This window comes from Pan troglodytes, chromosome 16, assembly GCF_028858775.2.
Source record: "Pan troglodytes isolate AG18354 chromosome 16, NHGRI_mPanTro3-v2.0_pri, whole genome shotgun sequence".
Classification (NCBI taxonomy): domain Eukaryota; kingdom Metazoa; phylum Chordata; class Mammalia; order Primates; family Hominidae; genus Pan; species Pan troglodytes.
This window is the reverse complement of record NC_072414.2, coordinates 48,013,576-48,040,600: the sequence shown is the minus strand read 5'-3', so window position 1 is coordinate 48,040,600 and position 27,025 is coordinate 48,013,576. Positions and strand designations below refer to the sequence as shown.

General features: G+C 41.0%; 1 protein-coding gene and 1 long non-coding RNA gene across 2 annotated transcripts; one reads left to right on the top strand and one right to left on the bottom strand.

Moving 5' to 3' along the window:
- Nucleotides 1–1,067: 1,067 nt before the first annotated feature.
- Nucleotides 1,068–26,920, bottom strand: LOC112205594 (uncharacterized). Its single transcript, XR_010151702.1, has 3 exons — nucleotides 26,756–26,920; nucleotides 1,670–1,842; nucleotides 1,068–1,274 (listed from the first exon to the last, which is right to left on the bottom strand). It is a non-coding gene; the product is annotated as an uncharacterized LOC112205594 (long non-coding RNA).
- On the top strand, nucleotides 13,856–15,523 carry LOC100611213 (CCR4-NOT transcription complex subunit 6-like). Its single transcript, XM_054667558.2, is given in 2 exon segments — nucleotides 13,856–14,070; nucleotides 14,073–15,523. Coding segments are annotated over 2 exon segments (1,464 nt in total). The 5' UTR covers nucleotides 13,856–13,958; the 3' UTR covers nucleotides 15,425–15,523.
- Nucleotides 26,921–27,025: the final 105 nt, after the last annotated feature.

Below are 27,025 nucleotides of genomic sequence, written 5' to 3'. Positions count from 1 at the left end.
GCTGGGATAACTGCCTAGCAATATGCAGAAGAATGAAATTCAACCCCTACATTTCACCTATCTTATTACAAGATAGATTAAGATTTAAATTTAAGACCTCAAACTATAAGACTACTAGAAGAAAACCTAGGAAACACCATTAGGGACATTGGCCTTGGGAAATAATTTATGACTAAGTCCTCAAAAGCAATTGCAACGAAAACAAAAATTGTCAAGTGGGACCTAATTAAACTAAAGAGCTTCCACACAGCAAGATAAGTTATTAACAAATTATATGGACAACCTACAGAATGGAAGAAAACATTTGCAAACTACACATCTGACAAAGGTCTAATATCCAGAATCTATAAGTAACTTAAACAATTGAACAAGCAAAAACAAATAACCCCATTAAAAACAGAGAAAAGACATGAACAGACACTTCTCCAAAAAGAAAAAAAAAAAAACAAGCAGCCAACAAACACATGAAAAAAATGCTCCATATCACTAATCATTAGAGAAAGGCAAATCAAATCACAATAAAATACCATATCATACCAGTCAGAATAGCTATTCTTAAAAAGTCAAAAAATAACAGATGCTGACAAGGCTGCAGAGAAAAGGGAGCATGTATACACTGTTGATGAGAATGTAAATTAGTTCAGCCAGTGTGCAAAGCAGTTTGGAGATTTCTCAAAAAACTGAAAACAAAAGTACCATTTGACCCAGCAATCCCATTACTGGGTATCTATCTAAAAGAAAATAAATCATTCTACCAAAAGACATATGCATCTATATGTTCATCGCAGCACTATTCACAATAACAAAGACATGGGATCAACCTAGGTGCCCATCAGTGGTGGACAGGATAAAGAAAATGTGGTACATACACAACAGAAACATTACGGAGTCATAAAAAAAATGAAATCATGTCCTTTGCAGCAGCATGGATGTAGCCATCATCCTAAGTGAATTAACGCAGGAACAGAAAGCCAAATACCGCGTTCTCACTTATAAGTGTGAGCCAAATATTGGGTACTCATGGACACACAGATGGCAACAATACAAACAGGACTACTTGGGGTGGGAGTGGACAATGGTTGAAAAACTAAATTATTTTTTAAAGAATGTTCCTTTTTCATTTCACGGAATTCTAAAAATGTGCCAGGTATAATTAACAGCTGTTAATTAGATTCAACTGTGCTCCTTTTCCTTTCTTTTGATTACAGCGTACCTCTTCGCAGTAAGGAGTCTGTTCATGCAGTTCAGGTGGGGCTAACACGCTTGCACCTGCCCTAGATGAGGGAATGGGTAAAGAAAGCCCAATCAGACTATTCTCTTAGATTAAATACATAGAGCTTGGGAGTAAAGGGTTTATCTTCTGGGCTTGGGGGTAAACTAAGAATTACATAGACTTGGGACTACTGGTAGCTGTTGTGCTGCTGAGTAGAGAACCTCTTCAAGAACAAAGCCATGAAGAGACAACAGAGGGATGGAAAAAAGAGAGACCTGAAACTCTCAGATCTAGTCATTCCTGGAATCAGATTTACCTCCTTGGACTTTCCAGGTATATCCAGCAACATACAATTGATTATTATTGTATTAGTCAGGGTTCTCCAGGGGGACAGAACTAATAGGATGGATGTAGATGTATACATGAAAAGGAGTTTCTTAAGGAGAATTGACTCACACGATCACAAGGCGAAGTCCATGACAGGCTGTCTCCAAGCTGAGAAAGAAGGAAGCCAGTAGTGGCTCAGTCCGATTCCAAAAGTCTCAAAAGTAGGGAAGCTGACAGTGCAGCCGACAGAGCCCCCGGCAAAACGCTGGTGTAAGTCCAAGAGTCTCCGAAGAACCTGGAGTCTGATGTCCAACGGCAGGAAGCATCCAGCATGGGAAAAAGATGAAAGTTAGAAAACTCAGCAAGCCAGCTTATCCCACCTTCCTCTGCTTGCTTCGTTCTAGCCTCTCTGGCAGCCAATTGGATGGTGCCCACCCACATGGAGGGTGGGTCTTCCTCTCCCAGTCCGCTGACTCAAATGTTAATCTCCTCTGGCAACACCCTCACAGACACACCCAGAAACAATACTTTACCAGTTATGTAGGCATCCTTCAATCAAGTTGACCCCTAATATTAACCACCACACTCATTATTCATGGATTCTGTATTTGCAAATTTACTTACCTACTAAAGTGTATTTGTAACCCCCAGATTAATACTCTTGAAACTATAAGGGAACTTTAAACCTTCCCCCTACTTTCTGAAGGTTTGATAATTTGAGTCTCTGGAATAAACTGACAGCATACAGATTAACAAGAGAAAAGGCATACAGTTTTATTATGTGCATGCACGTGGGAGCCTCACAAATTATAAGATTCAAAGAAGGGGCGGATGGTCAAAGTTTTTATAGCATCCTGAGCTATAGAAGGAAATAGGGGCTTGAGGCTTCTGTGGGGAGGTGGTGACAGGTTATGAGAGGGTGAGAGGAGGAAATTTATAGTGAACAAAGTTGTCTTGTTATACAGAGAAAATATCTCAAGTAGCAACCCTCAGAACAGTTGGGCTGGGGGCAGTGGCTCATGTCTGTAATCCCAGCATTTGGGGCTGAGGCAGCCAGATCGCTTGAGGTCAGAAGTTTGAGATCAGCTTGGGCAATATGGAAAAACCCCACATACCTACAAAAAAAGAAAAAAAAATAGCTGGGTGTGGCGGCACATGCCATGGTCCCAGCTACTCAAGAGGCTGAGGCAGGAGGACCCCTTCAGCGTGGGAGCTCAAGGCTGCAGTAAGCCACAATAGTGCCACTGCACTCCAGCCTGGGCGATAGGAATGAGACCCTATCTCAAAAAAAAAAAAAAAAAAAAAAAAACAGGAAGAAGAAGAATAGGTGGCAACTTTTGACAAAGTCTATCTGGGCAAGGTACCAACCTTTAGTCTCCTCTCCTGTGATATAATTAATCTTCCCTAGCTAATGAGATTGCAGAGAGGGGACAAATGAGTCCCTTTTGGAGGATCCATTTTTAGGCAAGTAAGGGAAATTCAGAGAGAGCTCCCTCTTGCTCTTCAGGAGAGAAGGGCAAGAGACAAGAGCACAGGAGAAAGTCAGTGAGACCTTGGTTCTCCTTCAGTTCAAAGCACTCAGCATGCCACAGTGCCATACTATGGGGTATTGTTTTCTGAGCCCCAACAGTGCTTTCACAATCATTCACTGACATGTATGTACAGAGTAGTGAAAAATTTGAGTCACCTGATGTGCATGTTTCCAGCTGAGGTTCAACAAGACGTCTGCTGTCTTGCTTCACCTCTCACACTGTAAACAAATGTCCTTTTTGCAATCTATTTAGTGCCACGTTTTTCACATTTTGTGCTTTTCGTTGTTTTCACTGTTTAAAATGGCCCTGGAGCTTAGTGCTAAAGTGCTGTTTTGGTTAGCGTTCCTGAATACAAGGCTGAGATGTGCCTTACAGAGAAAATATATGGGTTAGATAAGCTTTGTTCAGGCATGAGTTAGCATGTTGATAGTTCAGTGTTAATGAATCAACAATACGCATTAAATGAGATGTCTTTAAGCCAAAACACACATAAAACAAGGTTATGTATGGATCCATTGATGAGAATATTGTGACCGGAGGCTCCCTGGAACCTAACCTTTTAAGTCTTCTGGGAGTAATGGTTCACTATTCACTAATGCAGTGTTTATGGCAACTTGATAGAACATAACTACTGCACATAATGAGAACTGACTGTATTCTTCTTTTGCTTAAGTTAGTTTGAGTTGGAAGAAGAGGCACATAATGTAGTAAGGGGCCGAGGGAAGGCTTTATGAAAGAAATGACTTTTAAGTGAGTAGCATTTTACCAGGAAAGAGAGTGGGAGAAGAGAATTCCAGGCTAAGAAAATAGTCTGAACAAAGATCTTAGGGTGACAAGGAGCAAGGCATGTTTGATGATCCAAAAGAAAGCCAGTGCAGTTGGACCACAAAAATCAAGGGAATAATAGTGTGAGAATTTAAAGAAGGTAGAAAAAATATACATATAGTGGATATTCTTGGTGCCTACCTGTAATCAATTTCCCACACCTTCCTTCTCATAGATCCCCAATTTTGTTCTGGTATCCATCCTTATCCAACCTTTGGGATTAGGGAAAGCTAACACCATCCTCAGCTCACAAAGTAAGGACTGGTTAAGGTAAACTAACCATGTAATCTCATCCCTGGCCAGCAAATGGTTTAGGAATGGGAATGTACCTCAGTGTTGGCCAATAAAATTTGAGCTACTAATAGCTTTTGGGAAAGTTCTTTATATTTGAGTGATAATAATGGAAAGTAGATCTCACTGTTCCATATTGAATGTAAGCAAAGAAACCTGTTGCTTAATTTGTGTCCTTGAGGGAAGCCAGCCTGAGAACAAAACCTACACGTGGAGAATGGACTTGCAAACACTGCAAGAAAATCAGGCTAGAACTTTGATTATGTTGAAACTGCCTTTGCAAAATTATGACAGTTAGAGAAATCTGACATAGTTGATTCCATCTTGCTTCTGACCTCCAAGCTATCCTCGGTCTTTCCTGGGTGTGGGCCAAGCTAACCATGGGGAGAATTTAGTTTATAGTTTAACCTTAAAGCAGGGGTAATAACAGCCCTTCCCAAAACTAAACTGCATCTGTAAAACGAATAAAAAGCCACAAGCTTCGGATTATGAGAGGGTCCTGAACTCTGCTAAAATGTAGGCATAGTTTCTAATCCCTTACTGCTCAGGAGTCATGTGACCAGAGGTCACAAGATTTGTGACCTTCCCAATTGCTCCTATATAACATCACTATTACAGAACCTATAATTACTTTGAGATGTTTTTCAGATGGACCCCACCTGAAGTCATGACTCAATGAATCCTGTGGCCCCACCCAGAGGCAGACTCAGCCCATGAGGACTATTTTCCACACCCCTACGATTTCATCCCCAACCAATCAGCAGCACCTACTCCCTAAAAACTCCCAACCTCCAAATCTTCAGAGACTGATTTGAGCCCAGTTCTCCCTCATGGGCTTGCCTCATGTCAATTAAACTCTTTCTCTACTGCAGTGCTGCCATCTCAGTGGATTGATTTTGTCTGTGCAGTGGAGAGGAAGAACCTGTCGGGCAATGACTATATGGTACCTGAAGTCTGCATATATCAAGACATTTGGTTATATAAGCCAACTTCACTGTTTAAGGAGTGGAGTTGGTTTTCTGTTAATTGAGGTGGAAGCCTCTTAACTAAAACAATAGGTGTCCAGGTTCAGTCCCCTAAGTGATACGTCTAAGATGAATGCAACTGGATGGCGGATTGGGAGCTCTGGTGAGCAAGTTATTGAAGCCACCTGATATGGCTTGGCTGTGTCCCTACCCAAGTCTCAACTTGAATTGTATCTCCCAGAATTCCCATGTGTTGTGGGAGGGACCCAGGGGAAGGTAACTTAATCATGGGGGTGGTCTTTCCCATGCTATTCTCATGATAGTGAATAAGTCTCATGAGATATGATGGGTTTATCAGGGGTTTCCGCTTTTGCTTTTTCATCATTTTTTCTTTTTTCACCGCCATGTAAGAAGTGCCTTTCACCTCCCACCATGATTCTGAGGCCTCCCCAGCCATTTGGAATTGTAAGTCTAATTAAACATCTTTTTCTTTCCAGTCTAGGGTATGTCTTATAAGCAGCATGAAAGTGGACTAATACAGTAAATTGGGACCAGTAGTGTGTGGCATTGCTGAAAAGATACCTAAAAATGTGGAAGCGACTTTGGAACTGGGTAACACAAAGAGGTTGGAACAGTTTGGAGGGCTCAGAAGACAGGAAAATGTGGGAAAGTTTGGAACCTCCTAGAGACTTGTTGAATGGCTTTGACAAAAACGCTGATAGTGATATGAACAATAAGGTCCAGGCTGATGTGGTCTCAGATGGAGATGAGGAACTTGTTGGAACTGGAGCAAAGGTGACTCTTGTTATGTTTTAGCAGAGACTGGTGGCATTTTGCCCCTGCCCTAGAGATTTGTGGAACTTTGAAATTGAGAGAGATGATTTAGGGTACCTGGTGGAAGAAATTTCTAAGCAGCAAAGCATTCAAAACGTGACTTGGGTGCTGTTAAAAGCATTCTGTTTTAAAACAGAAACAGAGCATAGAAGTTCAGGAAATTTGCAGCCTGACAATGCAGAAAAGAAAAACCCATTTTTTTGAGGAGAAATTCAAGCCAGCTGCAGAAATTTGCATAAGTAGCACAGAGCTTCATGTTAATCCCCAAGATCATGAGGAAAATGTCTCTCAGTTGATGTCAGAGACTTCACAGCAGCCCCTCCCATCACAGGCCCAGAGGCCCAGGAGGGAAAAATGGTTTAGTGGGCCAGACCCAGGGTCTCTGTACTGTGTGCAGCTTAGGGACTTGGTGCTCTGTGTCCCAGCTGCTCCAGACATTGCTGAAAGGGGCCAACACAGAGCTTGGTCTGTGGCTTCAGAGGGTGAAAGCCTCGAGCCTTAGCAGCTTCCACATGGTTTTGAGCATGCGGGTTCACAGACGTCAAGAATTGAGGTTTGAGAACCTCTGCCTAGATTTCAGAAGATGTATGGAAATGCCTGGATGCCCAGGCAGAAGTTTGCTGCAGGGGTGGGGCTCTCATGGAGAACCTCTACTAGGGCAGTGCAGAAGGAAAATGTGGGGTTGGAGCCCCCACACAGAGTCCCTACTGGGGCACTGCCTAGTGGAGCTGTGAGAAGAGGGCCACCATCCTCCAGACCCCAGAATGGTAGATCCACTGACAGATTGCACTGTGCACCTGGAAAAGCTGCAGACACTCAATGCCAGCCTGTGAAAGCAGCCAGGAGGGAGGCTGTACCCTGAAAAGCTACAGGGGCAGAGCTGCCCAAGACCATGGGAGCCCACCTCTTGCATCAGCATGACCTCAATGTGAGACCTGGAGTCAAAGGAGATCATTTTGGAGCTTTAAGATTTGACTGCCCCACTGGATTTCAGACTTGCATGGGCCCTGTAATCCCTTTCTTTTGGCCAATTTCTTCCATTTGGAATGGCTGTATTTACCCAATACCTGTACCCCCATTGTATTCAGGAAGTAACTAGCTTGCTTTTGATTTTCCAGGCTCATAGGCAGAAGGGACTTACTTGCCTTGTCTCAGATGAGACTTTGGACTGTGGACTTTTGGGTTAATGCTGAAATAAGTTAAGTTTGGGGGACTGTTGGGAAGGCATGATTGGTTTTGAAATGTGAGGACATGAGATTTGGAGGGGCCAGGGGTGGAATGATATGGTTTGGCTGTGTCCCCACCCAAATCTCAACTTGAATTTTATTTCCCAGAATTCCCACATATTGTGGGAGGGACCCAGTGGGAGGAGGTAATTGAATCATGGGGGCTGGTCTTTCCAGTGCTATTCTCATGATAGTGAATAAGTCTCATGAGATCTAATGGGTTTATCAGGGTTTCCGCTTTTGCTTCTTCCTCATTTTTTGTCTTACTCCCACCATGTAAGAAGTGCCTTTCACCTCCTGCCATGATTCTGAGGCCTCCCCAGCCATGTGGAAGTGTAAGTCCAATTAAACCTCTTTTTCTTCCCAGTCTCAGGCATGTCTTTATCAGCAGCATGAAAACAGACTAATATACCACCCTCAGGGGCTTTACAAGAAATCTGGACAGAAATAATTATAATCAAGCGGTAATCAGTCTGCATGTTGACCCACTTCCTTGTTACTGAAAGTCATATCACACTAGATACTGGCCATCTGCACCCCCATTATACCTATAAATAGGATTCCTGGCCCTAGAATCATACAGCTTTTGTTTAAGATAGATATGATTTCTGACATTAGAGTCCTAACACTTTAAGAATTGCTTAAGCAGATCCTGAATTCCAGCAGAACAGCTGATGCCAAGCAGTTCAAGACCCTCATAGGGTAACTCAATCAGCATCAACATGAGAATATCATTTCTTCATCTCTCTGTACCATGACTTCATCTTGTACTCTTCAACCAAGCAACAATCGTCACTCCTTGGCTCACTCCAAAACCCTTATAAACTCTAGCCCCAAACTCCTCAGGGAGTTTGAAGTTTCCTTCCATCTCCTCATATGGCAGCCCTACAATTAAAACTCTTTCTTTGCTGCAACCTGGTGTCTTGGCATATTGGCTTACCATGCACATCAGGCAATGGACCTATTACAGTCATGTAATAACCAGACAATCTAGTTTGGTGTTACATGTTGTATTTATTTCCCTTTGGTTATTCGTTATTGCCTAGCCTTTAGTAAAGTCTTTTTTTTTTTTTTTTTTTTTTGGAGACAGGGTCTTGCCCTGTTGCCCAGGCTGGGGTATAGTGTTGCCATCACAGCTCACTGCAGCCTTGACCTCTGAGCTCAACCACTCCTCCCACCTCACCTGAGTAGCTGGGACTACAGATGCACACCACCACAGTCAGGTAATCTTAAAAAAATTATTTGTAGAGATGAGGTCTTACTATGTTGCCCAGGCTGGTCTCAAATTCCTGGGCTCAAGTGACCCTCCTGTCTTGGCCTCCCAAAATGCTGGGATGACAGGTTTGAACCACTGCACCTAACCCAGTAAAGACTTGTGTACACCATGAGCAATTGAAGTTTTCCTTGCCCATGAGATTATACTGAGAGTGACTTTAATGATTATTCCAGGCTCTAGAGAAATTCAAAGCAATCCCTCAGATTTCTTTGAACTCTACATGTGCTCATGTTTATATGTTCATTACTACAAGCTCTGGTTCAGTTTATGGGTCATCTCACTCTCTAGTGTATATTGAACTCTATGCTATCTGTTGAACATCATACCAACCTTTACATGAAACATACCCTTCTATTCAAGATCCACACGTACATGAAAGAGATATTTATGTTTAATAAACGTGATCAAATATTTTGGGGACAGATAAGGGACTTATATTGTAAAAATGCCAACAACTTTAATGTTAAACACCCTTCTTTTTTTTTTTTTTTTTTTTTTGAGATGGAGTCTCACTCTGTCACCCAGGCTGGAGTGCAGTGGCGCAGTCTCACCTCACTGCAAGCTCCCCCTCCCGGGTTCACGCCATTCTCCTTCCTGCCTCAGCCTCACGAGTAGCTGGGACTACAGGCGCCTGCCACCATGCCCGGCAAATTTTCTGTATTTTTAGTAGAGACGGGGTTTCACCGTGTTAGCCAGGATGGTCTCGATCTCCTGACCTCATGATCCGCCCGCCTCGGCCTCCCAAAGTGCTGGGATTACAGGCATGAGCCACCGCGCCCGGCCTATTTCAAACAAATAAACAAAACCCACTACGTATCCAGTGTATGATAAGAAAACAAAAAACAACTTGGCATAGCCTATTGGGAATACTTAGAGAATCACAGAATTTTAGAATAAGAGGGCATTCCCTCACCGTATGTTTTAGGTGATGCCAAAGGATATAAAAGTTTTTATTGCAGAATAGATACAAAAGTATTGACTGCAAATGTAATTTTTTCTCTGTGTTAAACATTGAGCTTTTTTGATCAATTTTGTGTATAGAAATGTCTTTCCTATTATGTGAAAAAGTCACATGAAACAATGTAAACTCTATACAACCCAATTGACATCCATAGGGGAATAGCTTTAATAAATTGTGCTATATTGATATTGTATTTTTCCTTAAAGCTGCTGAAATGTATTAATTAGATGAGTATGCAACACAGCATAACAAGACAAAGTGTGGAAGGGAAAAAGCAAGTTGTAGAACAATGTATATACTGTTTACTGTAGTGAATTGTGCACATCAAACTTAAAACAACGGCTACTTCTGGCACAGGGGAGGGTACTAGGATTTGGGGAATTCAAATACAAAATGACTTTAGCCTTATTTATAATATATTAATTTTTAAAAGAATAGTGCTAGCCGGGCACAGTGGTTCACGCCTGTAATCCCAGCATTTTGGGAGGCTGAGGCTGGCGGATCACGAGGTCAAGAAATCAAGACCATCCTGGCCAACATGGTGAAACCCCGTCTCTACTAAAAATACAAAAAATTAGCCAGGCATGGTGGCAGGCGCCTGTAATCCCAGACACTTGGGAGGCTGAGGCAGGAGAATCGCTTGAACCTGGGAGGCAGAGATTGCATATTGAGACTGGGTAAATTTTTTTTTTTTGATACAGAGTTTTGCTGTTGTTGCCCAGGCTGGAGTGCAATGGCGTGATCTCGGCTCACTGCAACCTCTGCCTCCCGGGTTTAAGCAATTCTCCTGCCTCAGCCTCCCGAGTGGCTGGGATTACAGGCACCCACCACCACGCGCGGCTAATTTTGTATTTTTAGTAGAGGTGGGGTTTCACCATGTTGACCAGCCTGTTCTCAAACTCCTGACCTCAGGTGATCCCTGACCTCGGCGTCCCAAAGTGCTGGGATTACAGGCATGAGCCACCACACCTGGCCTGGGTAATTTATAAAGGAAAGAGGTTTAATTGATTCAATGTTTCACAGGACTGGGGAGGCCTCAGGAAACTTACAATCACGGCAGAAGAGGAAGCAAACGTGTCCTTCTTCACATGGCAACAGCAAGGAAAAATGCCAAGCAAAAGGGGGAAAAGCCCCTTATAAAACCATCAGATCTCATGAGAACTCACTCACCATCACGAGAACAGCATGAGGGTAACTGCTCCCATGATTAAATTACCTCCCACCGGCTCCCTCCCACAACATGTGGGGATTACGGGAACTACAATTCAAGATGAGATTTGGGTGGGGATGCAGCCTAACCATATCAATTAATGAAAAACACTGTTACTACATTAATATAAGATTTTAATAAAACACATAGAATACTAGATTATATTTGTTGGAATATAAATATGTTATATTCTACCAAACATATTTATCTGTTATATAACATATTTATATGTTATATGTTACATATTTATCACGAGTAATTTAACCAAAATTACTCCTGATTCTTATTTGATAATAATATTGCAGGGAAACAATTTTAGAATTATTAAGAACCAGAGAGCTTTTTAGGATAACTTAACATTTCTTTTTTCATTTTTTTTTTTTGAGCCAGGGTCTCATTCTGTCACTCAGGCTGGAGTGCAGTGGTGTGATCATGGCTGCTGGGCTCAGGTGATCCTCCCACCTCAGCCTCTTAGGTAGCTAGGACTACAGGTACACACCACCACGCCTGGCTAATTTTTGTATTTTTTGTAGAGACAGAGTTTTGCCATGTTGCCCAGGCTGGTCTCAAACTCCGGGACTCAAGTGATCTGCCCACCTCACAAAGTGCTGGGATTACAGGCATGAGCCACCATGCCCAGGCTTTTCTGGAAATTTAAATTTTAGGTGTGAATTTTAATAAAGGACTAAATAATGTAAAGACAGACAACCCAATAAGAAGACAGGCAAAATACTTAAACAGGCACTTCACAAAGGAGGATATTTAATTGTTCAATGAACATATGAGGAGAAGGTGCTCTATCATTAGTCATCAGGGAAATGCACACAATGAGCTAGCACTACTCACGTATCAGAAAGGATACAAAATTTTAAAATGACAATACCACATGTTAGCAAGGATCTGGAACAACTGAAAGTAATCATCTGCTGTTGGGAATGTACATTGGCATAGCCACTTTGGAAAGCCATTTGGCAACAGTCTACTAAATCCGAATATGCGTTAACCTTATCCCCCAGCAATTCCACTCTTGGTGAATGAAAACATGGGTGACCCAAAAGACATGTGCAAGAACGTTCATTTGTAGCTTTGTTTATAATATCTCCAAATTGGCAACAACCCAAATGTATATCAAGGGTATAGTATTCATAGAGTGAAATACTGTATAACAATCAGAACCAGTTACTGTTGTATGCAACAGTAGGATACATTGCTGTATGACAGATGTACCTGACAGCAATAATTTAAGTATACCCTTAAGAATGAACCTATGGTCTAAGAGGAATGTGTGTTCAGAGTTCTGAGCTAAGGAACCTGGGAGTGGTCAACCCAGAGTTTCCCTCCTTATCTATGAAGGACATCTGAACCCCTAGTCCATCCCTCGGAATGCAGGCTGTACATGGGATTGAGGCCCTTTGTTTTGGGTTAAATGAAAACTGCTAGGTAGAGGTTGCTAGATGGAGGGTGCTAAGCAAAAATGTTATAAAAACTGCATGCTTTTTACAAACGGGAGTGGTTCTCCTGTCCAGCCGCTGCCACTGGACCATCCCTGTATATAATTTCTTCCAATAAACCCTATGTCTCAGTTGCTGTCTCCACGTCTCTTCTTCAGCCTCTCAGACAGGATGCCATCCCTATTGGGGTCAATGGGAGTCTGGCATGACAATTGCACAGGCATAATGTTGAGCAAAGGAAGGCAGACACTAAAGCATACTGTATGGTTTCATTTCAATAAAGTTCAAAAATAAGCAAAATACATTTGTGATAGAAGTCAGAATAGTGAATACTTGTGGGAGGCAATGACTAGTAGATGACATGAAGACTCTGGGGCATGGACAATGTTCTGAGTCTTAATCTGGGTGCCAGTTAGTATGTGCGTTCACTTGGCAAAAGTTCCTTCAGCTGTATACTTAAGACCTGTTCAGTTTTTGTGTGTTGTACTTCAATTTGAAATGTTTTTAATGGCGGGCGCAGTGGCTCACACCTGTAATCCCACCACTATGGGAGGCTGAGACAGAGGATCCCCTGAGCTCAGAGGAGTTTGAGGCCAGCCTGGGCAACATGGTGAAACCTCATCTCTACTAAAAATACAAAAATTAGACAGGTGTGTTGGCATCTGCCTGTAATCCCAGCTACTTGGGAGGCTGAGGTAGGAGAATTGCCTGAGCCTGAGAGGCAGAGATTGCAGTGAGCCAAGATCGTGCCACTGCACTCCAGCCTGGGCTACAGAGTGAGATCCTGTCTCAAAGAAATAAAGTGAAATAAAATGTTTATAAAATAAAATCTCTAGCAGAGTCACATGGAGACAAGGCAGTTAGTGCCAAGTTATCCCAAGGGTGGCCCCCAAGATTGTCTGTGAGATCCCCCTTCTGAGGCCCCGAGAGCTTTTCCAGTTTCTCTCCTTCCTGAGAACTGGTTCTTTTTTTTTATTCTCTTGATCCTTACAATAAAAATCTCCCCCAAAATAATAATAATTAGTTTCTTACTGAGATCCACTTGAGTTTCAGGAAGAAATTGACATTATTCTTGAGGTAAACAGCACTGCTTTTTTTTTTTGACACAGAATCTCATTCTGTTGCCCAGGCTGGAGTGCAGTGGCACGATCTTGGCTCACTGCAACCTCCGCCTCCCAGGTTCAAGTGATTCTCCTGCCTCAGACTCCTGAGTAGCTGGGATTACAGGCGCCTGTCACTACACCCAGCTAATTTTTTGTATTTTTAGTAGAGACAGGGTTTCACCATGTTGGTCAGGCTGGTCTTGAACTCTTGACCTCATGATTCGCTCTCCTCAGCCTCCCAAAGTGCTGGGATTACAGGCATGAGCCACCAGTACTGCCTTTTATAAAAAAGACAAATACCTTATATGTAAAGTGGCAGAAAAAAATGTGTTTCCCTTATACATGATAGAACCCTAGTTGAGTACAAGGGAATGTTTGACTGTAAGCAAGAAATTAATATAACTGGCATCTGTACTACAAGGGAATGCCTTCAGACTTAATAGCAATAAAATCCAGGTCTAAGATCAGAATTAAAAGAATCATATCCACAGTGGCAAGAGCATCCAGACTGGGGGTCTCTTGCCAATTACTCCTCTAGGGCACACTGATCAAACATGATCCTTAATATCCTTAGTGCAACCAAGAACGCTACAATGTTTAAAGAAGAATGTTGATGTCTTTGCTGCCCTCAGCCCCGCCGCCACCGCCGCCGCCGCCTCCCCCGCCGCCGCAGCACCAGCACCAGCCGCCCCGTCGCCGCCGCCGCCGCCCGGACCCCGGCGCGCTGAATGCAGACTAATAGGGATGCCAAAGGAAAAATATGATCCTCCAGATCCTCGCAGAATTTATACCATCATGTCAGCAGAGGAGGTAGCCAATGGGAAAAAATCTCACTGGGCAGAATTAGAAATCTCGGGGAATTGCTTTTAAATAACAATCTGTTACGGGTTTTGCCTTATGAACTTGGTCGGCTCTTCCAGCTACAAACTCTAGGTTTGAAAGGCAATCCTTTATCACAGGATATTCTCAACTTATACCAGGGCCCAGATGGAACCCGAAAGCTACTGAACTTCATGCTTGACAATCTGGCAGTTCATCCAGAGCAGCTTCCTCCGAGGCCATGGATTACATTAAAAGAACGAGACCAAATTCTGCCATCAGCATCATTCACGGTTATGTGTTACAATGTGTTATGTGATAAATACGATACCCGGCAGCTATATGGTTATTGCCCATCCTGGGCATTAAACTGGGAATACAGGAAAAAGGGAATTATGGAAGAAATTGTTAACTGTGACGCAGATATCATTAGTCTTCAGGAAGTGGAAACAGAGCAATACTTCACTCTCTTTCTGCCAGCATTGAAGGAGCGTGAATATGATAGATTTTTTTCTCCAAAGTCACGTGCCAAAATCATGTCTGAGCAGGAGAGAAAGCATGTAGATGGTTGTGCAATATTCTTCAAAACAGAAAAATTTACATTGGTGCAGAAGCATACAGTGGAATTTAACCAAGTGGCAATGGCTAATTCAGATGGATCCGAAGCTATGCTGAACAGAGTGATGACAAAAGATAACATTGGTGTCACTGTGGTATTAGAGGTCCACAAAGAACTATTTGGAGCAGGTATGAAGCCTATTCATGCTGCAGACAAACAGCTGCTTATAGTGGCAAATGCCCACATGCATTGGGACCCAGAGTATTCTGATGTGAAGCTCATCCAGACCATGATGTTTGTCTCAGAGGTTAAAACCATTCTGGAGAAAGCCTCTAGTAGGTCTGGCAGCCCAACTGCAGATCCTACTTCCATCCCGCTGGTGCTATGTGCAGATCTTAACTCATTGCCAGATTCAGGTGTTGTGGAATACTTAAGCAATGGAGGAATAGCTGACAACCATAAAGACTTCAAGGAACTAAGGTACAATGAGTGTCTTATGAACTTCAGCTGCAATGGAAAGAATGTAAGCTCAGAAGGGAGAATCACACATGGCTTCCAACTTAAGAGCGCCTATGAAAATACCTTGATGCCTTACACCAATTACACCTTTGATTTCAAAGGCGTGATTGACTACATTTTCTATTCCAAGACTCATTTGAACGTGCTTGGTGTCCTGGGGCCTTTAGATCCTCAATGGCTGGTTGAGAACAACATTACTGGGTGTCCACACCCTCATATCCCTTCAGACCACTTCTTAATGTTAACACAACTTGAACTCCACCCTCCACTCCTGCCTCTTGTCAATGGTGTTCACTTGCCTAATCGGAGGTAGTGGAGTACTGCCCCGCCAAGACGGGGATCTGTTGCTATGGACCTGTACAGTTGTAAATCAAAGTATGTAGGAGTGAAGTATGGCCATCCTTAAGCTGCTTCTTCACGTTTCTTTCTTTATGTGTTTGCTGTAAGACTTTGTACATTTTTGTGCATATTGGTATCATTTGGCAGTAGGGCTGGAACCAAAGTATTACTCTCTTTCCAAAATTTTAATTTAACATGTTTTTAAATTGGACCTTCTTTATATTGTATTAACAGCCAGCATTCAAAATTGATAAATTACCAATGTGAGGCCCAACAACAGTGTATTTGTTTTTCCAAAACAAATACTTTCTTTTGAATGGTTTCAGTGAGCCAACCATTTTATAAAAGGCAATTTTAAAAAACTATAAATACAGTATTTTAAACTGAATGATGATATGCCTTCCAGGGAAAACCTTGAATTTTTCCTTTATAACTGACTTTTGGATTCCCAAGTCATTTGCACATTAACAGAGTACTTAAATTTACTTGTTCAGTACATAAACTATGATATAGCCTCTATACATGGTAAGAAAATTTGAAAAGTTAAAGATGGTTGCACAGTATGCTTTCATAATCAAGCATGTAACACCACATGACAATTTGTTGGCCAAATGCTGGTTTGGAGTTTTTTTGAGGAATCACTTTGGTTTTTTTGTCCTCTCTATATAACCTTATTGGAAGTATTAATTCTAAGCCTGTCTCTCAAGTTTATTTATAGAGAAAGAGTAAGTAATCTGTATTGCCACATACCTTGAAAATAGAATGCGGTACGTTTAGGATGCCCACAGAATGAATTTTTCCTTATTCCAATTCAACCTTCTGTCTGGTTGTGCCAGGAAAACAGACGTTATATGACCTATATCATTTTTGCCATTATAGTCAAATGTTAAAAGAAGAAAAAAATCTGCTGAATAAAAAGGCCTTGATCAGAGTTTCAGATGGGGAAAATCATACAGATATTTTATGTGTTTCCAACATAGATTATGTGGCTGTTGGTTTTTTGAGATGACAGTGTAAAGGATTTGGGAGAGAGAACAAATTTGGAGCAGTAGTTCAAAACGTTGGGTCATTTTCCTGACTCTAGCTGCCAAATGGCCATCATATGCTTTTAATCTTTGTTTCAGTTGTCTGTCAGGGTTGAATTAAGAAGCTACTGGTTTATTCCCAATTGTTGATGCCTTTAGGTATGTTGGAATCTTTTTTTTGCCTAGGAGGGGCCACTTGAAAATCTGTGACTCAAGAGGCAGTGAACAGAATACTGTTTTCTGGGGAAAAATTTGTTGGCTACTTGATGTTAATTATGGCACAGTAACAGGAAAAGGTTGTGTCTGTGTTTTTAAGTTTTTCTTTATTCTGCTTTTTTGCTGCTATAAGAGTTTTCTGAAATTTATATTTTAAACTTTTCATGCATTTTACTGTTTCTAGTCTCAAAATGTGATATTTTTAATAAACAAGAAATTTTCCATTATGTGAATGAAATTTTAAAAGACAATAGCCTATATTTGTGTCTCACTAATATATAAAGTACAGGTTAAATTTAAATTATTTAATTAGTTTTAAATATACACAATTTGTCTCCTCTTTCAAACCTGACATCCTAAACTGTTTTATTAGTCTTAAATGATGCATTTACTTTGGTCATTTTATGCTAATTTCTTCCATAGTAAATTAATCAGGCTATATAAGGTAATATTTCCCCAGAGGGTAATTTTAGTGGGACGAGGGTGGTGGGATGATGTCATATCATACATGGGATTGCATCAGAAGGGTTCTGTAAAGCCTGAACTCCCTTTTAAAAGTGCCTAGTGATAGAGGCGTTGTTTGTCATCTATTATAATTGGAATGTCATTGTAGTTCAGTGAATTTTGATGTAAATAAAATATCTTTTAAAAATGTTAAAGTACCAGAATAAACAAACAAAAAGAAACAACCCTTAAGATGACAGATTTTCCTCAACATGCAGGTTTCCCTTCTTGTATACCTCAAGTATCCAACATCTAGCCATGCAAATTGATTACCTGAAGCATAGTACTAGAAAGTAGAATAGCATGAAAAACTTAATTTTGTGGACATTACCTTTTTTTGTAATCAGTTTTATTTTAGATCTTTTGTTTTGGGTAGGTTTTCTGCTCTGGAGGTATATGCATTAACAAAACATTTTCCTCCTTTCATATACGCATGTTAATTAGCAATGTAAGCAATATTTCCTACCATACTTCACTCCCAATATTTTTGGAGATGTTTGTATAAAATGGAAGTTAAAGTTCACTTATGATTGTATATGAACCACAGAGAAGCCCATTTATTAATAACAAACTTTTTTAATAGTTAAATGTAGAGGGAAAAAATAAAAATGGGAAACATTGTAAAAAAAAAAATTTTTTTAAATGAAGAATGTTTAAAATTGCTAACTTATAAGGACAGTTCTCTTCTAAAGAGGGTGCATTCTGTTATAAGAAAGTCCCTTTTGTTCTGCTGAATACCTTGATAGGTTTAGGTATGCAAAATGAGCCTAGAGCTAAATTTGGGATTGAAGAGTTGAATTGTTCTGCTGTTTAAGGAAAGAAGATATTGGAGTTCCTGGTATATTCAGTGAGGGAATGGAGGGTGGAGAAAAGAAAGGAAAAGGATGACAGGAAGCTAGGGATTACTTGGGGAGAAATGGGCAGAAAAAAAATAAACAACAAAGAAACCCTGGTTGTACACCCCTTTAAGAATAAGGGTGTTGGCTGGGCGCGGTAGCTCACGCCTGTAATCCCAGCACTTTGGGAGGCTGAGGAGGTGGATCACAAGGTCAAGAGATCGAGACCATTCTGGCCAACATGGTGAAACCCCATTTCTACTAAAAATACAAAAAATTAGCTGGGTGTAGTGGCATGCGCCTGTAGTCCCAGCTGTTGCCCAGGCTGGAAGGCAATGGCGTGATCTTGACTCACTGCAACCTCCACCTCCTGGGTTCAAGCGATTCTCCTGCCTCACCCTCCCAAGTAGCTGGGATTACAGGCATGTGCCACCATGCCCGGCTAATTTTGTATTTTTAGTAGAGATGGGGTTTCACCACGTTGGACAGGGTGGTCTCGAACTCCTGACCTCAAGTGATTCACCCACCTTGGCTTCCCAAAGTGCTGGGATTACAGGCGTGAGCACTGTGCCCAGTGACAGATAGTGTTTTAAACTCAAAAATATCTGCCTCAAACTTTGTGCTGCTATAACAGAATATCTGTTGGGTAATTTTAAATGGACAGAGATTTGAACTCCTGGGCTCAAGTTATCCACCTCAGCCTCCCAAGTAGCTAAGACTATAGGCACGCACCACCATGCCTGGCTAATTAATTTTATTAATTTTTTTTTTTTTTTTTTTTTTTTTTTTTTTTTTACAGACAGGGTTTTGCTATATTGTCCAAGCTGGTCTCAAACTCCTGGCCTCAAGCAGTCTTCCTGCTTCAACCTCCCAAAGTGCTGGGATTACAGGCATGAGTCACTACGCCCAGCTGATAATTACCTCTTAAAGATCCCACCTCTCAACACTGTTGCACTGGGGTTTAAATTTCCAACACATAAACTTTGGGAGACATATTCAAACCATAGCAGAAGTTACTTTAGTTTTGGCCTCAGAAATGAGTCAGAAGAAAAAGGAAGAATTCACATGCTACAAATTTATAGTAAAAGTTGCTTACAAAGTATTTATCTGCTCTTCAGTTTCTTCAACCAAAAGCTAAACAAGTTTGTACAGGTAGACAAGACCTTTAGCTTAATTTATAAACGGCTTCCTGCAAAGCCCTCAAGCCATTTTATCACTCATCATCTCTTAAAAACAAAACTGGAATGTTAATCTATTTTTGGTAGAAAAAGTTGGAGACCATTTTATCAAATGGCTTAGACATATGAAGCTGTATGTAACTTAAAACTACTTATTTGCCTCAGAAATATTACATATAAAGAAAGAAGACAAAACTACACACACACATTACATTACCTATAGAATAATATTGAGCACTTCTAATTGCTTGCCAACTTCTCTTCTTGATCTTATAAGGAGATAATCTTATTTTCATTCACACATTTGAGTCATTTTAAATAATAGGGTAGAAACACCAGACCTTTAGTAGGAATCCTTATTTATAATGCTTTTACTCTACATGTTAAAATAGAATGGAAGAAATATCTTAAATGTTTAACTAAAAATCACTTTTATAGGCAGATTCTCTCTTATTCAGAATTAAGAATAGCTAGTGTATACTCAGGAGGTTGAGGCAGGAAAATCACTTGAATCTTGGAGGTAGAGGTTGCAGTGAGCTGAGATCGCACCACTGCACTCCAGCCTGGGTGACAGAGTAAGACTGACTCTCAAAAAAAAAAAAAATAGCTAGGGTAAAAGAACCCACAAATAATGTCTTTTCTTCTCCTAGGAACCATATAAAGCATTTTGCATTTCAAATTATTATCTTTCTTTTTTTAATAATTCAGGCAAATATAATCAGAGAAATTCTAAATGCTACTCATTTTAGCTGAAAGCTCAAGTTATTGTAGAAAGGCAACACTTTTGTAATATTGATATTTTAACCTCTTTTTCATTTTACCACTCAAAAATTGCTAATAATTGAAATGGAATGTTCTTTGTAAGTTTATTTTATATTTGGGAGCTAAAATAAACAACAGCATTTGCTTAAAGGTTTTGAACTATGGCATATTAATGGTACAGATATGGTTTATCTATTGCAGAATTGAGTCATATGCAATAAGAAACAGCATAAAATCCATAAATAAGATTTTATGAGGGAAAAAATCAGTGTTACATATACATTTTTCCCCGTTTCTGGCAAATATAATCTTTCATTCATATAACTGTTGACTGGCTTCTATGTGTCCAATGGGAAGATAAATACAGTTCCTATATTCAAAGAACTCCCAGACTAATTCAGGGAGAGCTGCAAGACAATTTAGGTACTGCTGCATAGGAATCCTAGTTCCTACTATGGGGTAGAAGGGATGCTTCTTCCAGGAGACACAGCAAGGGTCCCACTGTACTGGAAGCTATGACCACCACTTGGTCATTTTTGAGCTTCTCATGTTAGTGGACCAATAGACAAACATAGTAATTACCATATTGGCAGGGAGGTATAGGAGCTATGGTTGAGTTACACAAGAAAGACAAGAAAGCGTATGTTTGGAACTCAGGGGATCCACTGCATATTTTAGTACTTGCATGTCCAATGACAATTCTAAATGGGCAATTACTAGAACCATGACCCAATAAGTTAAACACAACTGACAAATCATACCTCTTGGGGAGGAAAATCTGAGTCCCCACCAGGCAATAACCTAAATTTGCTGAAGTACTGGCCAAGAATGGGAAAATTGAGAGTGGGTGGTATAGGAGAGAGATAATGCATATCATTTATGACCCTGAGACCAGTTACACAGTAGATGCTGCAGCTTATCCTAGAAACCCTTGTCTATCAAGTCTTTTGGAGAGGTAAATACTGGACACACCTCAAAGACTCTACGGCAGAATGGACTAAGTGTGGGGCAGATCTGCACATGTATTAGATTCCTCTTGCACTCTGACTCATACCCTCTCAACTAACCTTTACTCCAGTCCTTGCTGCAGCAACCAAAGATGTAGAGATGTAACCAGACAGCAACTCATTTTAGTTGTTTAATGTATATTTCACTTTCTGCCCCTGTGCCTCACTGCCACTGCTGTTGGACATACCTGTAGGAGCCAATTCAGCCATTCTATACACAAAGAAATCTGCAAATATTAACATCCTATGAAATAACCCCTGTCCAATAGGGAATGGAAACTAACGAATAAATACTCCCTTCTTGGTAGAACAATTCTGAGGTACATTCTATATGACTCCTGAAGGGTCCTTAGTGATATCGAGCCCAAATCAGGTTAATCATGTAAAGGAAACTAAAAAATTTACAAAATCACTGCATGGGTCTTATGCCATTCCTTGTTTTACTCTTTTCAGTCCCTCACTCATGTTTCCTAGGCTCAGTCGCGTTCCGATAAATGTTTAATAACTGCCTCTCCAGGAAAAAAAAATTATCTTGGTTTGTAGCGTTTGCCTATTTCTGTGATATAAATACACCATAATTTCAAGCTACCAACATGACATCACCAAATCTGCAGTTGGATAGAGGTGTACACAATTGTACCTTGGATGCCAGTATGAGTTGAGTCCAGCACACTACTGCTTGGGAGTGTGTCTCAAAAAAAATTACTGCATGCAAACATTTGCCTCAGAAGATATACGGTGAAACAAAAAAAGACAAAAAGCTACCAGTCTGAGCCAATTACCAGACAATGATGGGTGTACTGACATTAGCCATGGATACCAATAAGAAGAGAAAAAAAATCTTAGGTAGAAGAGGAAAGAATTTCAACTGTATAACAAATTGGTGATAGGAAGAAGTTGTAGGAATGGGCAGGGGGTATGAATTTTAGAATACTCAGAAGTCTCTAGCCTTTGCAACTAGATAGACAATAATGCTATTTCCAGAGACACAGAATACAGGATTATAATGAGTTCATTTTGGGATCTATTTAGTTTGAGACTTTTTTCATGATACCAAGACAGAGACAGTTAGTGGGAAATACAGGTCTGAAGCTTAGGTAAGAGATAAGGGTGTGGAAGCTATAGCAAGGTATTGTGAAATTTTATTGTTGATAACTACTTATATTCCTGGAATATCCTGCCGCCCTTCCTCTGGCTCCAGTCAGACAGCAGTGAGGTTTTCTGATTACTGCCCTCAGGCTAGAACTGTTACTACAGAAATGAAAAGAGAAAGATAAGTCAATGCTCAGCTTATAAATTTTAAAATAGAGCTTTGAAACTCCTGGTAGAAAAAATATGTTGACACTGGGTATGTTGGCACATGCCTGTAATCCCAGCACTTTAGGAGGCCAAGGCAGGCAGATCACTTGAGGCCAGGTGTTCAAAACCAGCCTAGCCAACATGGTGAAACGCTATCTCTACTAAAAATAGAAAAATTAGCCAGGCATGGTGGCGCATACCAGTAATCCCAGCTACTCAGGAGACTGAGGCAAGAGAATCACCTGAACCCAGGAGGCAGAGGTTACAGTGAGCCAAGATAGCACCACTGCACTCCAAACCTGGGATTATAGGCGTAAGCCACCGTGCCCGGCCATAACAAATCTTTTATATATCTGCATCCTATTGGTTCTGTTTCTCTAGGGAACCATAATACAGGGTCTTTAATCTGTCAGTCTGGAACAGTTCCTCCAACTTTCTTGACTTCTATGTCCTTGACACTTTTGAAGATTACAGGGCAGATATTTTGTAGTACGTTCCTTAAATTGGATTTGTTTCCTCATGATTAGATCCAAGTTATGGAGGAAAAGCAATGGGTTGCAAGATTTTGATTTATCAAATGTTCACTTTGATCATTTGATTAAGGTGGTATATTTCAGCCTTTTAATCTATGTAACTAAGTACTTTGTGGAAATATATGTCGAACCCTGTAAAAATCTCATTTTTCATTGAACTTTGAATGTACTCATTTATTATAATTTATATCTGTAATGAACTCATGGTACCAGAATTATTCATTGGATTATAATCTGTTGCTATCATAATTTATTTTAGTCCTCAAGTTAGGCCATCTTTGGCCAGTGGGAGCTTTTTTTCAGGTTGGTTCCTGTGTCCTTTTATTCTATCTCCATCATTACTTTCATTATTTTCTGGGATAACAAGATGTTTCAGGCTCAACTTTTATTTGCCTTGTCCTAGTCCTGGAATCAGCCATTTTTCCAAGGAGCCCTGGTTTCTTTTAGTAAAAAGTTAAAATATGGATGCAAGATATGCTCATTGCTTTTGGGGTGTCATTGTTCCCAGGCCCTCTTAGAGTACAAATGTAGAAAATATTTGTGTGTGTGTGTGTGTGTGTGCAGCAGAGGTTTACATCTACATTTATTTATATACTATATATATATGTTAAAAACTTTTGAGTTCATATCAACACCACCAATTTCATTATAACAACACAAGACTCATTCAAGTTTTCTCTTTCCATTCTTGTAACTTCTTCAACAGTGACGAATGTGGTTCTCATTATCATTCATATATTCACTTATTGGATCACTTGTCTCTACAAGTAACTAATTTCCCATTTCTGCCATCACCAGTCCACCAAGCAAACCCTTCCTTGAACACACCTGGGTCCCACTGCCTTGCACCTGGCCGTCTTTCTCACTACCTCCCACCCCTTGTGGGGTGAGGAGGGCATTTTAAAAGATGACCATGATACCTGAACTCTCTTCTTTACTCCTTCCTCTGCCTTGTAACCTGGAACATAGACGTAATGATTGAAGCTTGAGCCACTCTCTGGACTATGAGGATAAGGGTCACACCTACAAACATCAGAGCAGTGAGCTGTGAAGTGCCTGAATTTCTGACCCTTTGGCAGAGCAAACTAGCCATATTAACCCTGCCCTGCCCACTGTCTAGACTTTTACATGACAGCCATATAACATGAATCTTTAAATCTTATTAGTTTAGGTAACAGCCAAATGTAATTCTACTTGATAAAGATGTCCACAGCTAGAGGCCAGCGGGAACACAGATACATCTACTAATTCCAGGAGGGAGTGATGAGAACCTTTATCACCAAGATGAGGGAGCACAACAGCCTGTTAGAAGTCAGAATCCAGCTTAGCAAAAAGAGGGTCAGGGAAGACCAATGAATTGATTGGGACTATGTATTCTACCACTGGAGGTAGAAACTTAGTTCATTTCAGAAAATCAAATAAACATTTCTTGCACTACTGAGCTCTGGATCTGAGATGGGCTCTATGAAGAGAGTAGCTGAAACTATGGTAATGGCAATGGCAATGGATGAGGTCCAGGGAGTTTCCAGTGGAAGAAAAAATGAACCTTAAAAATCTCAAACATTAACTATTAGAAAGGAAGCAGCCAGCAGATATTAAGAGTAAGAGAGAATTAAAGGAGAACTTCTGAACAAGACTTTTTTATATCCCTTAGGGAATTAATTACCAACATTAAAGTGCATTTCGTATCATTACCTTTCATATTGTTACATTCCACATCCGATTTTGATCCCAGGGGGTGATATTTTAAAAACTAGAAACAATTTCTGCATCACAGTGAAATCTATAGGCAGAGTTAAAGAGGTTTACGTACACAGACTACTAGAAAGTCTAGACCAGGTTTACTGGTTTTCATTCATTTCTTGCTTCTTAATCAGTTTGGAGGCTCATGTAAAGGCAGATTTGAAGGGAGAAAAGACTCAAGAACAAGAGATAGAAGGGGTGATGCTATTGGAGGTTGCTAGAATTGCCTGGATTTTGGCTTGGGATGATCCCTAGCACAGGTATGAGGCACAGAATCAATTGTTATGCACCATGTCACATTCTTCACATGTGCCTCACATGGTTATACACACACTCAAACCAAATCAACATGAACCTAATCGAAGGCAGCCTAGGTGGACAAAACGCCTTCATGAGAGTTCTGCGCAGTTGAGTGATATGTAGAGGAGTTCTTCATTCTAAACAGCTTTCTCAGTGGTGGTTGGTTATTGGACCACCAGCTGATATCACCATCCCGATTTGAGTTTCCTTTAATTTCAGGTGCCCCTCCTAGCTGTTGACCGGGATACAATAATTACTCTAGTTCATCTTGTATTGGTAGCTGTTTAATTCTTCATGATTTCATATTCGGAAAGACAGAATAAGAAATCATGAGTCAAATCAGTGGTCTTTAGAAGTATCATCACTAATACCTATTGGGTACATCAAATGGCCAATTTGCTTTACTTTATAATCCCTTGGGGATTTACTGATTTTTTTTTTTTTAATTACCAGTTTTAGGCTGTGTATACTTCTCATATATTCATTAAATTTTAGTAGCAGTAACGGAAGCTGTTCTTACACGTTTGTAATTGTGCCCTGAAATGACACTGAATTAACTTAAATTCAAATGACTTAACTAACTTAAAATTAAACATAAAAATGTGTATCATGAGAGATGAGGGAAATATTCGCAAAATAGAAGGGCACACAATATTTTCAGATTATTTTATTCTTAACCCACAAATCCCACAGATATGTGACAACTTAAAAAACAAATTAATGCTCTCATGGCTTTTTCGATTTAGGTAAGCCAACAATTCCTGACCATTCTGTAATTTTGTAGTCATGTTTGATTAAGTGCCATCTCTTTCCCCCTAATACGGATAAAATCTGAATTGTGTATTAACAGAATTTTGATACATATTATATGAATGAAATGGATCCTACCAATCATAAAGTACGACAATTGAGGTGGAGTCTTGTTCTGTCGCCCAGGCTGGAGTGCAACGGCGCAATCTTGGCTCACTGTAACCTCCTCCTCCCAAGCTCAAGCGATTCCCTTGCCTCAGCCACCCAAGCAGCTGGGACTCCAGGCGCCCGCCACCACGCCCAGCTAATTTTTGTGTTTTTAGTAGAGACAGGGTTTTACTATGTTGGCCAGGTTGGGCTCGAACTCCTGACCTAAGGTGATTCACCGCCTTAGGTTTCCCAAAGTGCTGGGATTACAGGCGTGAGCCACCGCGCCCGGCCAAGTACGAGAAAAATCTTATGTAACAAACCAGTAATAGGGGCTATAGCCTTGTTCCCACGTAGCATCTTAAACTGTTAAAAATAAATCAGAGTTATTCTGAAATCATTGAGGAAAATAAAAATTAGATTTTGAGATTGCAGAATTGTGCAAATTTCTGCAAATGTATAAAAACAACATGATATAAATTGTGGCCTGGGTGTTCATAATTCTCCCCAGACTCTTATGGATGCCTTATTTGGTGGAGGTCTTCCTGTAATTATGGAATTGTAAAGCCCATCAGACAGGAATATTAAAAAGCATGATTATTCCATAACCTTATTCCACAGGAGGAGTTATTCTACAGGAGGTCCTAGTTCACTTTATTTTTCCCTCTTCGTCACTGCCTTCTGGTGGTGCTGCGGATCAACGCCCAGCTAAAGCAGGTTTAGAGGGTCAGCCTGGAGATTGGATTGTTACTGGTGGGATTTAAAGATGAACAGACCATAGGACAGCAAATAGCTTAGGAACTGGCACTGTTTACAAATCCTAGGGAGAGAATTTCAGATCCCGAGTCCAAGACTGCTGCGATCCCTCCAGGCCTCCCCATTTGCTGCCACGCTCAGGCTTTCCCTGGCGGTCCCCAGGTCCAGCTTCTTATTGGAATGACACCCTTAACCGACAAGAAAGCGCTATGATTTTCAGTTTGGGATTTAAGCGGCGATTAAGCTCACGGATTCCCAGGCGTCTAGTCAGAGGCCGAACTCTGGGTCGGATCTCAGCGAGACTTGTTGCTGAGGAACACTGCAGCTTGGCTTCCCGGCGCTTCCCGGCGCTCCCTGGCTCCCCGGCGGGCCCGTCAACCACCTACCTCCCGGGGAAGGGACCGAGGGCGCGCCCCGCCACGCGCGCTCCCCACGCCATGGTCCCCGCCGCGCGCGCTCCTCCCACCCGAGCCCCGCCGCGCGCCCTCCCCACTCCCCGAGCACCGCCACGCGCGCCCC